The sequence below is a fragment of the Australozyma saopauloensis genome, chromosome 1 (assembly GCF_035610405.1).
Source record: "Australozyma saopauloensis chromosome 1, complete sequence".
Lineage (NCBI taxonomy): Eukaryota > Fungi > Ascomycota > Pichiomycetes > Serinales > Metschnikowiaceae > Australozyma > Australozyma saopauloensis.
The window spans coordinates 1,524,052-1,537,630 of NC_086131.1; the positions used below are offsets into that span (position 1 = coordinate 1,524,052).

Consider the following 13,579-nt stretch of genomic DNA (forward strand, 5'->3'; position numbering starts at 1 on the left):
ACAGTCTCTGTTCTGTTCTGTTCCTATGGATGGCCTTGCCCTCCTTCTTTATGCTTATAACTGGCTTCCTCTCATTGCATCTCCCTCAGTCTTTTTGTCACTTGTACCCCCATTACTCCCACAGCGGCAAATCAAAACTTTGTATTAGAACTATGCCGCCCTTGCAGCGGCCTACACGGATAGGTATTCCGTCATTATATTTCCATTTCTTCCCTAAGTAATTAACATATTAAGATATCTCGAATTTTCAGACTGCATCTCGAAACCCGTTGTTGATCTCCTCGATGAACGCATTGATCACCTTGCTGAGGTTGTCAATGTTACTCTTCTCAAACCCCGACCCTTGGATTCGATGCACCCACTTGTCAGGATGCCACCGAAGCCTCTCCTTCTTGAGAAAAGATATCATGTGTAGATCTGTTAAGCGCGCCAGAAGGATCATCTTGTAGAATGCCCAAACTGACTTGCCATCATTAATGAGATCATCCATCTCTGAAGGGTGCAAGTCTCGCTGGAAATGTTCTAAAAGAGGTAGCTTGTCCCGTGACGTGCTATACTTCTCCAACAATGCCGCAGACAGAAGCAGATGTCCAGGTGAAGGACTGGAAGCGGGCGCTGATACATATGGATCGTTGATGCGCTTATCGCCAATATGGACATCATCACTGTTTTCATCCATCAATCCAGCAGCAGAAACCGGTACGTTTCCGATGATCTTGTACCTACAAGAGCCACTTCCAGCAGAGAAGTTGCTGGAATTGTACGAATTGAGAAGCTGCTGTGACTTTGGAGTGGGTGCCGATGCCACAGGATATCGATTGATTGGTGTCTGAAAATTGGATTGTGTACTGGGACGCACAAACTTATACCCATCAACTTCGGTATCAGACATTTCCTCATACGGGCTAGGTGAGTTGGCGCGAGAGTTCGCTGGAGTCGACTGGCTAATTGGTGTTGAAGACGGCTCAAGCCTTGACGAGTGCATCGAAGATCCAGTCTCCGTGCTCTCGACATGTTCATCGCTATCTTGATCGCTTGCGCTCGCATGGTTTAGTTTAGTGAGTAGAGGAACAGACGATGCGGCAAGTTTTTTAGAGGCAGAGAGGTCTAGGACCGGTTTTCCAACCCTAGACGGTTGCGATGGAGTATCTTCCAGATTATTGTGTAGAAGTACCAGCAGCAGCAGCAGCAGTTTGAACTTGAGTCGTTTTCGAGGTTGCGGTGGACACGGCGTGGAGTCGGATGCAGAAAAACTTAGTTTCAGGACACTAAACGTGGTGTTGTTAGCGGACTCTGCTGTGACTACCCCAGACATATCACACGTGAACGAGCTTTGAGACAAAGGATGGCGAGCCTGCGCCTGAGGTGTGATCACCATGGGTGACTCTGTATGTTTACGTTTGCGAATGAAGATGGGCAGCAGACGATGGTGCGAGAACAATTGTTGCGGTTCGTCATCACCTGAACTAGACTCTTCTACAATGGTTTGGTCTGCCAAGTCTGCTGGTGACAGGCCTTCCAGCCCCGAATCTTCAGGAGCAATTCGAATATCAAATTCTTCTGTATCCTCACGAGAAACTTCTGTATCGGCATCGAGCGCTGTTCCATTGATATCAGTCCCATCTAGGTCCTGGTGCTTCTGCAGAAGCTCAATGCTATCCTGAAATATCTCGATGGGCTTTTGCTGCCGTAGGCCACTCTGCTTATGTGGTGACAATCTCAAATTATCTAATCTTTTGGTTGGAGAAGCAAATACCGAGTTCTTATCGGTACAGACGCGTAGCGGCGTCAGCGCGGCGGCTAGAAGGTCAAAATGAGACGGCGAATCTTCGGGGTCCGAATCTTCCATTGCCCCATTGTACCAGAGCGGTGATCGGGGCGGTTTTTCTTCTTTTATGGTGGAGAATACCTGGCGAGACATTTCGCCTACGGAGTCAATGGTGTGGAGCAGTAAATTCAATTGATTGGCGATACAGTGGTTTCAGCTTCAAGATAAGCTGGTGTCATAAGACTCAAAAACGGTATGGTGTAGAGAAAATTGAGTTGTATGTGTTTGTTATTGTAATAAGTATAGTAACCCGCCTAAGGTGCAGGCGCGAATGGGCTAGCTGTGATTAGGCGAGAACCCTTGAATTATTTAATTGTGAATTGGGTTTTTGAAATGAAATACGAAGTTTGTTGTTTGTTTTTATGTTTTGTATTTCATGATGAAATTGCAATTGGAGGCTTGTAAAGATTGAATACGAAGAGTTAGACTGTGAGGTGTGAACAATGAAAGAAATGGGAGGAAATGCGAATATCTCACTTGCAATCATGCATCCTAGGTAAAAATTATTTGGTATTGAATTATGGTGACTGTTTTGTTCTACCAGTAGTTGGTAGATTTGGCGGTGTCAAGTATGATCAGTCAAGTTACAAGAGACCAATACGCCAAACACGACAATACAACAATTGATATTTGTTTTCCGAGTTCAGTAATCCTAATTGGAGTATGCTTGATTGTAGTGTCTTTTATTATAGCAACTCAAAGATTGTCCAAAGCAGAATGTGGTGCTAGGTCTCCGTCTGTACGTTCACAACCCCTATATATTTTTCATGGAAACGGAGTAGAAATCCTGATTCCGAGATCCTGATCAAGTAGAAGTTCTCTCTATAGAAACGCGAAATCGAATCATTGATTTACGGGTTGTCATCTAGTCTCCCGCTATAGGAACGACCACTTCTTTCCGTTATCACTCTGGTAAACGATATCCAATTCTTTAAAAGTACACCAATTTGACTATAAATATCTCAGTATATCGCTTTAATTGTCTTAGCCCTGATGGTTTGACATCTTCACAAAACACCATTTATACATAAATCCGTCGTCCGAACAATACACATAACCACTGAACCTAGTAAAGTTTTACTCTAGAAGTGAGTTCTCCAAATTTGTCGGCTTGGTACTTTTGAGTTTTGTCCTGTCAGTGGAGCCACTCCAATGCCGATCCTACAATCCACTAGACTAACAATAACCTGAACTAAAAGACTGAATCAAACAGAAAAAGCAAAATCAATAGAGAAATTACAAAGAGAAATGCATTCAACACATTGACCAAAAAAAATAGAAAATCATCCCATATCAAAAAGGAAAAAAATACCGTACCCGGCCGGATAGATACCGGAGCACGTCAATGATCACCCCAGTGGTCTGGTATAGCCACAGTAATCTCCACCCCCTATAAATTCAGAGTGCAATCACAAAACCCTTCAAAAATAAACACCTCCCGCAAACAAGGGTTCCCAACCACAAACTTATAAATACCCCTCCATTTCCCCTTTCCCCTCCGACTAATTAACCTACCAGATCTTCCATACCAGCCGTTTGTGCCCTGTGTCCTGCAGAGTGCTTATCTATCGCGCACGAGGGCTTCGGCTTCGCCTACTAATACTTTTCAGTCCGCTCCGTTCTGCTTCTTTTTCCTTGCCACCTCGACGTCTTTTTCTCCAGTGTATTCGGTGAAACTCATCCATTCAAGGGCCTAGAACATACCCGTGCGTCCGCATTTCCTAGATCACGACTTTCCGCTTTGCCACACTGTGCCCCTCTGGAATTGCTATAACTGACCACAACATCGCCCCTAAAAAAACATACCCACACAAGAAGTACTGATACATACGGAACTTCTCACTCTTCAAAATGATCTCAATTCTATCGGCCCATATGGTCGAAAAACCGCTCAACCCAGACCTCTCCTTCATGGACATCTCGCTATTGACGTTGGAAGCAGTCATCCAAGTGGTTTTGATCTGTCTAGCCGGATTTGTTGCAGCACGGTCGGGCATTCTCACCAAAGCTGGCCAGAAAGTCATCTCGCTGATTAACGTGGACTTGTTCACGCCATGCTTGGTGTTCATCAAGCTCGCGCCGCTGTTGTCGTTGAACAAGATGGCAGACCTTATCGTCATCCCTATTTTTTTCTGCATAGCCACTTTCACATCGTACGTGAGCGCGAGAGTCACCTCCAAAATGTTGAGCCTCAATGGCCCTGAAACCGACTTTGTCACCGCCATGGGTGTGTTTGGTAACTCCAACTCGCTCCCGGTATCGTTGACCGTCACTCTTGCATACACATTGCCCGACTTGTTGTGGGACCAGATTGATGACGATAACTCCGACAGAGTTGCCTCCCGTGGTATCTTGTACCTTTTGCTTTTTCAACAATTGGGCCAGATTCTTCGTTGGTCGTGGGGTTTCAACCACTTGTTGAGAAAGCGCTCCATTGAGGAGTTGTCTCAATACAACGACGAGCCCGTCACTTACAGACGCATTGAAAGTGGCGATGCTTTGTACATCAACACGCCACAGCAACTACAACAGGCAGAGTCTGTTGTCTCAGACCGTAATCTGGAATCTCTGGAAGAGGACGCGCCCTTGGACGCCAAAAGCTCAACCTCCACCCTTGGCTCCATGGCTGCTCGTATTAGATCTGTTTGGATAGCCTTTGCTTCGTGGGGTCCAGTCAAGAGCTTTTTGTCATTCATGAACCCACCATTGTACGCAATGCTTCTTTCTTTGGTGGTGGGTTCTGTGCCACTGCTCCAAAACCTATTTTTTGAGAAAGATACCTTTGTTAATAACACGGTCACGCAAGCGGTACTGCTGCTTGGATCTGTGTCGATTCCATTGATTTTGGTGGTTTTGGGATCCAACTTGAACCCCTCCGACGAGCATCTCCCACCCTCGAAGCATTACAACCGCATCATCTTTGCCTCCTTGGTATCGCGGATGATCATACCATCGATGATCTTGCTTCCGCTCATTGCTGCGTGCGTGAAATATATCAACATCTCGATCTTGGATGACCCCATCTTCCTCCTTGTGGCGTTCATTCTTACTGTGTCTCCTCCTGCCATTCAACTTTCGCAAATCACGCAGTTGAACAGCATTTATGAGACAGAGATGGCTGGTGTGTTGTTCTGGGGATACGTGGTGTTGACGTTGCCCACCACCATCCTTATTGTCGTGGCCAGTCTTGAGGTGCTCAAATGGGCCATTTGAGATGGCTGAATGATTGATCGATTGATTGTGAGTGTTGCCACATACCCGCCTGATTTGTGAATAGTCTTTTATTGAATGCATCCGTAACATGCCATGCATAGTTATGAGTTATAGAAGTGATAGAAGTTGAAGATTATAATACAATGCAAGCTCAAATAGAATACAAAGATAAAAGATAGTAAAAGTCCCACATCTAGAAAAAAAAAGAAAAGAAAACACTCCAGACATTAAGCCGCACCATGCCTATACCTTAACCATGAATACAAGAAGCCAAGGAGAACAAACTTCCCAAAGCAAAAACAAATATACAAAAACAGTCGATGAAAATCACAAGAACAATAACATATCAGAATAAAATCAAAGTAAAATACAAAAAATTTCCCGTCTACTCCTCGCCCCGAAGCCCCGGACCCCAAAATATCCTTCCCCAGATCGATGCGATAAGTGATGCCATAGGACTTATCTACTCCACTCTTCCTCGCAGTAACCCACACAAAAAGGAACACAGACAAGCTGAGCTTTTGCCAGATCCTCTTCCACGTGACAGCAACCACAAAACTATATAAGCACCCTCTCCGCCCCCATGGTCAAAGCTAGAAAAATTGCTATGGTCGGCCTGAGGTCCGTCGGCAAACTGTCGATGACCGTTCGGTTTGTCGAGGACCATTTCGTCGAGTCCTACTATCCAACGATTGAGAACCAGTTTTCCAAGATCATCTCATACAAGAACCAGGAGTATGCCATCGAGATCTTGGACACTGCGGGCCAGGACGAGTTCTCCATCATGACTGAGAAACATCTCATCGGCATCCATGGATACGTTCTTGTGTACCTGGTGACGTCACGGCAATCCTTCGAGTTGGTGGAGGTGATCCGTGATAAGATTTTGAATCTGATCGGTGCGGATTCGGTGCCGGTAGTGTTGGTCGGGAACAAGTGTGACTTGACGTTCCAGAGACAGGTGGAGACCGCCGAGGGCGAGGCCTTGGCGCGCAAGTTCAACTGTCCATTCTTGGAGACGTCGGTTCGGGACAACGTGAACATTCACAAGTCGTTTGTTTCGTTGGTGGATGCAATCGAGAAGATCCAGAATCCGGAGGTGGTAAAGGAGGAGAAGTGTGTGGTGATGTAGATTGGTGCATGCATAAACACACAATAGATTTTGAGGAATTTTTGTTTGTTTTTATTGGCATATGGTGGAGATTTCAGACGTTGTTGCAGTGGAAACTGTGCCCCTCTGCTCTTGAAGATGCACTCAACCAGAATACTCATTGGGCTTTACATTGGGCTTCCATAATACTAGTGATGAGATAATCAAGTTTAGGATATTATATAATATATTTCACATTTCAGAATAGACTCACAATTTGGAGGCCCGGCCTTCCATGGCCAATTGCACACTCTTCTCGGCCATGCCCAAGCCAGCCTGGTATCCATATCCACTGGCGCCATAGTTGTGGACTACGACTTTGCCCTCGTCGATGCTTTCGCGTTCGATCCTTACACCACCATGGCGACTTGGTCTGAGTCCAGCTGCAGATCTCACAATCTCCAAGTCTTCAATTTTGGCGCCGCCAGGATTATTCAAAAGGATGTCTGGAAGCAATGCGGTCGTTCTAGACAAAATGTCCCTCGTCTGGTCGCTGAACGTGTCAGCACGCCAGTCATCCTTCTGCATGAACCCGCCCAAAATCAACTGGTCGTTTGAATGAGGACGTTTGATGATATACGTTGCATAATCGTCTCCCCAACGCATCACATTCTCAGTGATATGAGGAGCTTTGATGACCAAAACTTGTCCTCTCGTAGGGTACATTTTGGTATCTTCAACGCCGCCAAGTGAACGCGCGCCCAATCCAGTACAATTGAACACCACCTTGGTGTCTGGAAGGAAAGCCTGGGAGATGTGTGTCAATTTTCTGCGCGTGAAGATGACGCCGTTTTCTTCCAAAAATGTCTTCAAAGAGAGCAAGAATTTAGGGCAATTGAAGCTCCAAGACAAAAACCGAATGCCAAATTCGGTCCCCAGAGGCAATTCCGATTCAGGAATCTCCGAGTATTCATCCAAGTAACTTCTAAGTGAATTAATCTTCGCTCTTGGAGGCTTTGTGTCCCAATACTCAGTCGAAACGGTTCTCTGCAACCCTGCCTCTGGGCCTCCAAGTGCCTTCAACACAAATTGAAGATTTGTGTATGTATATTTGTCAAATGCAAGTGTTTCTGGATCATTTCCAGTTATGCAAGAGAAGTTTCCTCCAGCATATGGAGAGGTATAGCGAATAGACTCGTCTCCAGGAAAAAACTCAGCCAAAATCTCAATGTTTGAACCCCAAACACCTTTTTTTAAGAGTTGCAAGCCAGTGTAGAGGCCGATTATGCCCGATCTGCGGTTAGTCTCAAATCACAAAAACCAGTCAGTTTGAGGAATTATGACAACGATCTAGATTTTGCCAACACCTATCCTGATACTCAAAAACAAAATTACTTACCCTAGAACTACGTAACGGGGCATTGGATGAAATAAGTAGTAGTGGAAACTATTGGGTCTTATCTCAATTGTGCAGGATCAATAGATGGGTGTGGGGTCAACAGAAAGACCTTCAGGTCGGTCCAGTTGGGCTGCAAAATGTATTTTCATAAAGGTTAATGCACAGTTTGTTTGATTTTTTGTGTATTTCCACAGAGCCAGACTTTTCTCTGTTGCAAGAATGGTTTCGCATTTCAAAGATAACGAAGTGATATCAATAATGTTTGGGCAGAATGGATAATGAAACTCCGGATTTTATGCTTCAATTCAGTTGCGATGGAAGTATCGCTCTGCGAGAAACGGAACTAGTCTGAATACCTCAATCACTGAGAGGCCATAGGTTATTTTACTGGCGTCAACTCTTCCAAAATTTATCGAATCTTTCAATTCAAATTGATTTGAATATTTACAGTTTATGTAGAATTCTGACAAGACCTTGTACCCAGATTCCAAAATAAAAACTTACTTTGCTTCTTTTTGAAGTGAATTCCCTGGTAGTAAGATAGGACTTGACAATTTCGAGTGTTGTCTGTAGCCACACACATCGGAAGAACAAAAATTAAAAGCCAACCTCACGAACAAAAGAGAATCGTTTCAGTTTGTTAAAAGAACTTCATTGAAAAAAAAAACGCAAGAAAAGTACCTGAATTCTCCTTGCTTTTTGATCTGTCCCACTATACAGTTCTATATGCATGCCTCATTCCTTATCAACCAGATCAATGTTGCACAATAAGGCTCTGGCACAGCCAATTGAGCCCACTTTCGCCCAAGAGGGGGTTCCCTATGACTACTTTGTTGTCGTTGATGCGGGGCTGCATGGATCGAGACTCTGGGTGTACAGCTGGGTGAATCCATTTATAGGAATGGAGAAACTGATTGATTTTCACGCTCGTGCGTTCTCTAAAATGAATGTTATTGATGATGAGGATGGAGAGAAGTCAGATGAGGCAGATAGTGACTCGGAGAAAGAGAAAGAGAAAGAAAAGGAGAAAGAGAAGGAGAAGGAGAAAGAGAAGGAGAAAGAGAAGGAGAAAGAGAAGGAGAAAGAGAAGGAGAAAGAGAAAGAGAAGGAGAAAGAGAAACAGGAAGAGAAGGAGGAAGAGAAGGAGAAAGAGAAACAGGAAGAGAAACAGGAAGAGAAACAGGAAGAGAAGGAGAAAGAGAAGGAGAAAGAGGAAGAGAAGGAAACTGATAGAAATCAGGAAAAAGATAAAGATGTAGACAAGCAAAAAGATACAGATAAAGATAAAAATCAGGAAAAAGGCTCGAAAGAAAAGGATCATACAGACAAATCAGACCTGAACAGAATAAGATCCAAGTCAAAGAAGTCTGCAATAAAGAAAATCCCGGCCGTTTTTAATCTCAAGCATTGGCACTTGGCTGAACATGTTGGTTTATCGACATTAATGGACAGCCCCAAAAAAATCGATCAACACATCAAGAAGTTGCTTCGCCGTGCAAGCGATGTTGTTCCAAAATCTCAACACTACAGAACGCCAATCTTTGTTCATGCTACTGCGGGAATGAGAGCAATTCCTGAGAACAAGCAGAAACTCATTTTGGAACGAGTGTGCAATGTTCTCACCCAGTCTTCCGATTTTTTCATACCTGACTGTGCTTCTCATATCAACATTATTGATGGAGAGACTGAGGGATTGTACGCATGGACGGCTCTTAATTATTTGAAGGAGACTTTAGGAAAGGTTGATAACTTAGAGACCAGCCCCACATACGGCATGCTCGACATGGGTGGAATGTCTACCCAAGTAGTTTTTCAACCCACCTCAGGCGAAGCTGAAAAGCATCCCGATAGTTTGTATCGCATCAGTTTAGCGGGACTACCTTCATCTAAAGTCAACAGAGATGAAGTCAACTACTCCTTGACAGAATCTTCAACTTATGACATATTCACACAATCTTTCTTGGGTCTAGGAGAAAGTGGTGCACAACAGAAATTTCTTGATAACCTAGCCCATTCTGAAGGTGACGTCTTGCCCAAGGTTAACAATCCATGTGCGCCAAAGGGTTACAATCACAAACGAAAAGTGGGCGATATCATGGTCGAGTATACTGGTACAAGCGACTTCGACAAATGTATTGTGTCGATCTTTGGCGTCTTTTCTGAGTATACACAGCCAGCAGAGGAGAACAGCGAAATCGATTGCCACAACATACAGTCAGAAGACCATATCAGTTCTTGTCTTGTGAATAAGAATCGTCCTGCTTTTGATTTTGACCACGATAAATTCGTTGGTGTCAGTAAGTACAAAAAAATTATGGATCAGCTCGAGGAACTTGGCTATCTAAACGGCAAGAAGAAGGATAAGAGCTACGATTTTGAGAAATTTCACGCAGCAACGAAAAAAATCTGTGCTGAAGATTACCTGCAACTTGTCAAGCAAGACAAGAAACACAGTTTCCAAGTTGAGGAGCTCCGCGACTTTTGTTTCCAGTCGTCATGGATCCTAAACATGTTACATGTTGGCTTTGGCTTTCCCAACACCGAGCAAAAGGAACCCAATTTACTACTAGAAGAAAAAATCAATGGGCAAAAATTCTCATGGACGTTGGGGCGTGCTGTGCTCTATGCAAATGACGAGTATACACAAGCCTATCGTAATTTCAGTCTCAAACTAGACAATGGTGATACTGTCGAACGTCTGGGATACACTTCCCCTCAAAAGGCCTATGTTTACGGAGCAGAGAGCAACAATATTATGAGACCAGAATTCGTGCAGCCAAACGCCAAAATATCCTACAAGTACTACGACTATGAGGCCAACTACAGTGTCATCCCGAGGCCATGGGTCCAATTCCTGTTGCTCTGTGCCCTCTTTGCCGCAATGGTGGTTCTCTATCGTGGTGGGCTAAAACAAATGGTGGGATTTTATGAAGGAGTCACACGAGCTGTCAAGCAGGCCAGAGGATATACGTCCCTTCTGGGTCAAAGTGTGGAATTGGCCAACATGGCTTCCTATGAAGATGAAGGAGAATTCGTAATTTCGAGCGATACCGAAACCGCATAACGCAAATTGAAAATTGATTACAATTACGACGCTTTATTAAAAAATTTGGTGCTCACTTTTAATATTTCCCCATATATTTCTCGTTCTTACCCCAGATCCGGCATAGCGTACATCTCTTATCGTTAAACAGTATACTAGGTACAACTCATTTTTCGTCTGTGTAGACCACACGGCTAATTGACCTATCCAATCGACAATATCGGTTTCGTATCCACAATTCTCTATCACGTGAAACAATTGAATCGGCCCAGATGAGTGAGCCGACACTCAATTTCTTCATTCAAACCAGACAAGTCCAGTTTGCAGTCCCCAACGAGCTTCTCAAGAAAAATCTCAAGGCCGTGCAGAAGCTTATCGAAAAGGTGCGGAAACTGCTCCTAGACGAAATTGTCAAAACTCAGAAGTCACCACATTTGACTCCACAAGAGAAGCTCACAGTAGTGCGCAAATTGATCCGATCGTTCGAGCAATTCCAAAAGAAACTCCGCGTGCTTGTAGATAAAGATGCTGAGTATCGGCGCCGATTGGCTGCACGAGTAAACAGATTGGCGCAGTTGCAACTGTTCGTTGTGAAATCTAACAAAGATATTGATGATCCACCACTAGACTTCCATAACGAGGACTTCATGACATGGCTCCGCGACGAGGCCAACCTACTAATTATAGATTATTTGCTCAAGTCAAATGTGGTGGGCTCCACGAATGTAGGGTCGATGGTGGCTTCAAAGCTATCACAGAAACTGGAATTGCCACTCCAGGATCTAATCGATATCGATGTGTATGAAACCTACAATAAGGTCTTTTTGTCGATCACTCAGAATCACGATCTAGATCTTATCACCACTTGGTACACAGACAACAGAAACGCTCTCAAAAAGATCGGGCTGAACCTACAGTTTGAAATCCACTACTGTCGATATCTTCATCTAATAAGTACGGGACAGATGTATGAAGCCATTTTATATAGTAAGGAGAACCTAGCGCCATATGCTCAGTCCCAGTTCTACTCTCCGGAAGAGCAAGTCAACTTTGCTTCCAACACAGAACGCCTTTCAGAAGTTGGCAGCCCGTTTACATGCGATGGATACCTCAAGGCTATTTGCACCCCAAAGACTCCAATATCTGCTATCTTGTATGGCCAAAACCAACCCTCAAATGGTTTGAGTGTAGTTCCTACGTTGGATAGCCGGATCCAAGCCGAGAAATGGTGGGCTCGTCTCGCTGAATGCTTCACCCAGGACTACACTCAAATCTATGGAATATCTCACACATATCCGCTCTTAGTGTATCTCTCGGCAGGACTATCATGTTTGAAAACGAAATCGTGCTTTTGCTATGGTTCAAACACTATTTTTGGCACTAATAGGCAAAAGAAACACATGGCCAAGTATTCTAATGATGATCCTAGGTTGCGTGGACCGAATGTCTACTATGACTGCCTAGGAAAGATCAACCAGTGTCCTGTCTGCTCTCCCGAATTATTTGCATTGAGTAGCAGCTTGCCATACGGCCTGTTCATTACCAGTATCTTCAACAAACCTATTCTTCTACCCAACGGAAATATCTATCCGTATGACAAATTGAACGCTCATAGCAAGAAGTATGGTTCTGACTCAAAAATTCTCGATCCATTAACAAATGAATTGTTTGGACGCTTGGATTGTTTACGCGTGTTTCCTGCTTGAGAATGCCCTACTCGCTATCGCTGTCATCAGCCTTGGCTTTCTTCTTTGTCGCTAGTTTCTCATACTCTTCCTTGCTTAAAGATTTGTCGAAGACATAGATTCGTGCGTCACGTTCTGCCGCAGGTTTGGTAGTATCGCGAATTCCGTTAGTTCTCTTGTGGTGATATCCTTCAAAAGCAGTCCAATCCATAGCTCCTGAGCGTTCCACTCTGTACCCAACGTTTCTGGCAAGAGCTTTCACGCCCCATGAAATGTATGGCTCTCCTTCGAAAAGGGATAAAATAATTTTTTGTTTTGAGTTCTCGTTATTGGCGAGACTATCATACCCTGAAAAGTCTTGTTTGCTACTTGGAACCATGTCTGCGTTTACAATCTTGAATAATTCTTTGCAGTTCTCGAAGTAGCTCAAGACAAGTTTCTGGTGATCGCGAACATTTCTATCCATGTCCTTCATTCCGCGCCCGGTATGGGGGAAGTTGAACATAATGTAGTTGAGTCGCTTTGCGGGTCTGAAGAGCGGAGTCCTTTGTTTCTTCGTTAAGTTCAATGATGCTGGGAGCTTCGTGCAGTCAATTTCATGAAGAACAGTGACCCCATAATCCTTGAGCTCATCTAATACAGCTTGTACGTCAGGATACTTATCTATGAGCTCCTGATGAGAGTCGAAACTTGTTGCAATGAGGTTCTCTGGCTCTATATAACTCTGCGTGATCAACGAGCGGGCAAACGTGAAGTCGCCCTCGCCTACAAGCAAAACAGTATCTTTTGGTTCAAATGGAATGAACGCTTTCTTTTGCACATTCTGGTTCTTTGAAGACTTCTTTTGTTTTCCACCACTTTTCATTGACGCAGCCTTATCTTTCTGACGCTGCTGCTCGGTCACGAGTGTTTTTGAATGTTTTGCTTTGTCATTTTCGATGATCTGATGTTTCTGAAGCGCACCTTTGAGGCCCTTTCCGGTCAATTGACGTCCTTTGAGCTTCCTTGCCATCTTGTCTATTGAACTGATCTCATCGCGAGTGCATATATGAAGTATGGGGTTGTTGGATTGTTATATACATCGCCTGCTCGCGCAGCCTGCATGCCAGGATTGATCAGAGTAATAGTCAGGATATCAAACTATAGGTGTCTTATGTTCAGGGAAAGACACTTCTCTGTCCTCTAAAATAGGAGGACTAGGTCATAATTATATAGTAATGGTAATTATGTAAGTACACGTGTGCTCATGTAATATTAATGAGCACAAGTGCCACACTAGCGGAAGGATTGCTTATTTTAGGTATGTGAGGCCAGCATATTA

General features: G+C 44.1%; 7 protein-coding genes across 7 annotated transcripts; 4 read left to right on the forward strand and 3 right to left on the reverse strand.

Annotated features, from left to right (window-relative positions):
- Window positions 1-247: 247 nt before the first annotated feature.
- PUMCH_000683 (uncharacterized protein) lies at window positions 248-1,921 on the reverse strand (the record flags this gene model as incomplete). Its single annotated transcript, XM_063019758.1, has 1 exon — window positions 248-1,921. The coding sequence occupies one exon, from the start codon at window positions 1,919-1,921 to the stop codon at window positions 248-250; it is 1,674 nt and encodes a 557-aa protein (XP_062875828.1).
- A 1,758-nt stretch (window positions 1,922-3,679) lies between these two features.
- PUMCH_000684 (uncharacterized protein) lies at window positions 3,680-5,041 on the forward strand (the record flags this gene model as incomplete). Its single annotated transcript, XM_063019759.1, has 1 exon — window positions 3,680-5,041. The coding sequence occupies one exon, from the start codon at window positions 3,680-3,682 to the stop codon at window positions 5,039-5,041; it is 1,362 nt and encodes a 453-aa protein (XP_062875829.1).
- A 583-nt stretch (window positions 5,042-5,624) lies between these two features.
- On the forward strand, window positions 5,625-6,173 carry PUMCH_000685 (uncharacterized protein; the record flags this gene model as incomplete). The annotated part of the gene is made up of 1 exon (XM_063019760.1): window positions 5,625-6,173. The coding sequence occupies one exon, from the start codon at window positions 5,625-5,627 to the stop codon at window positions 6,171-6,173; it is 549 nt and encodes a 182-aa protein (XP_062875830.1).
- Window positions 6,174-6,401: 228 nt separating this feature from the next.
- On the reverse strand, window positions 6,402-6,857 carry PUMCH_000686 (uncharacterized protein; the record flags this gene model as incomplete). Its single annotated transcript, XM_063019761.1, has 1 exon — window positions 6,402-6,857. One exon carries the CDS (start codon window positions 6,855-6,857, stop codon window positions 6,402-6,404), a length of 456 nt encoding a protein of 151 aa, XP_062875831.1.
- A 1,403-nt stretch (window positions 6,858-8,260) lies between these two features.
- On the forward strand, window positions 8,261-10,594 carry PUMCH_000687 (uncharacterized protein; the record flags this gene model as incomplete). The annotated part of the gene is made up of 1 exon (XM_063019762.1): window positions 8,261-10,594. The coding sequence occupies one exon, from the start codon at window positions 8,261-8,263 to the stop codon at window positions 10,592-10,594; it is 2,334 nt and encodes a 777-aa protein (XP_062875832.1).
- Window positions 10,595-10,845: 251 nt separating this feature from the next.
- PUMCH_000688 (uncharacterized protein) lies at window positions 10,846-12,279 on the forward strand (the record flags this gene model as incomplete). Its single annotated transcript, XM_063019763.1, has 1 exon — window positions 10,846-12,279. The coding sequence occupies one exon, from the start codon at window positions 10,846-10,848 to the stop codon at window positions 12,277-12,279; it is 1,434 nt and encodes a 477-aa protein (XP_062875833.1).
- A 7-nt stretch (window positions 12,280-12,286) lies between these two features.
- On the reverse strand, window positions 12,287-13,270 carry PUMCH_000689 (uncharacterized protein; the record flags this gene model as incomplete). The annotated part of the gene is made up of 1 exon (XM_063019764.1): window positions 12,287-13,270. One exon carries the CDS (start codon window positions 13,268-13,270, stop codon window positions 12,287-12,289), a length of 984 nt encoding a protein of 327 aa, XP_062875834.1.
- Window positions 13,271-13,579: the final 309 nt, after the last annotated feature.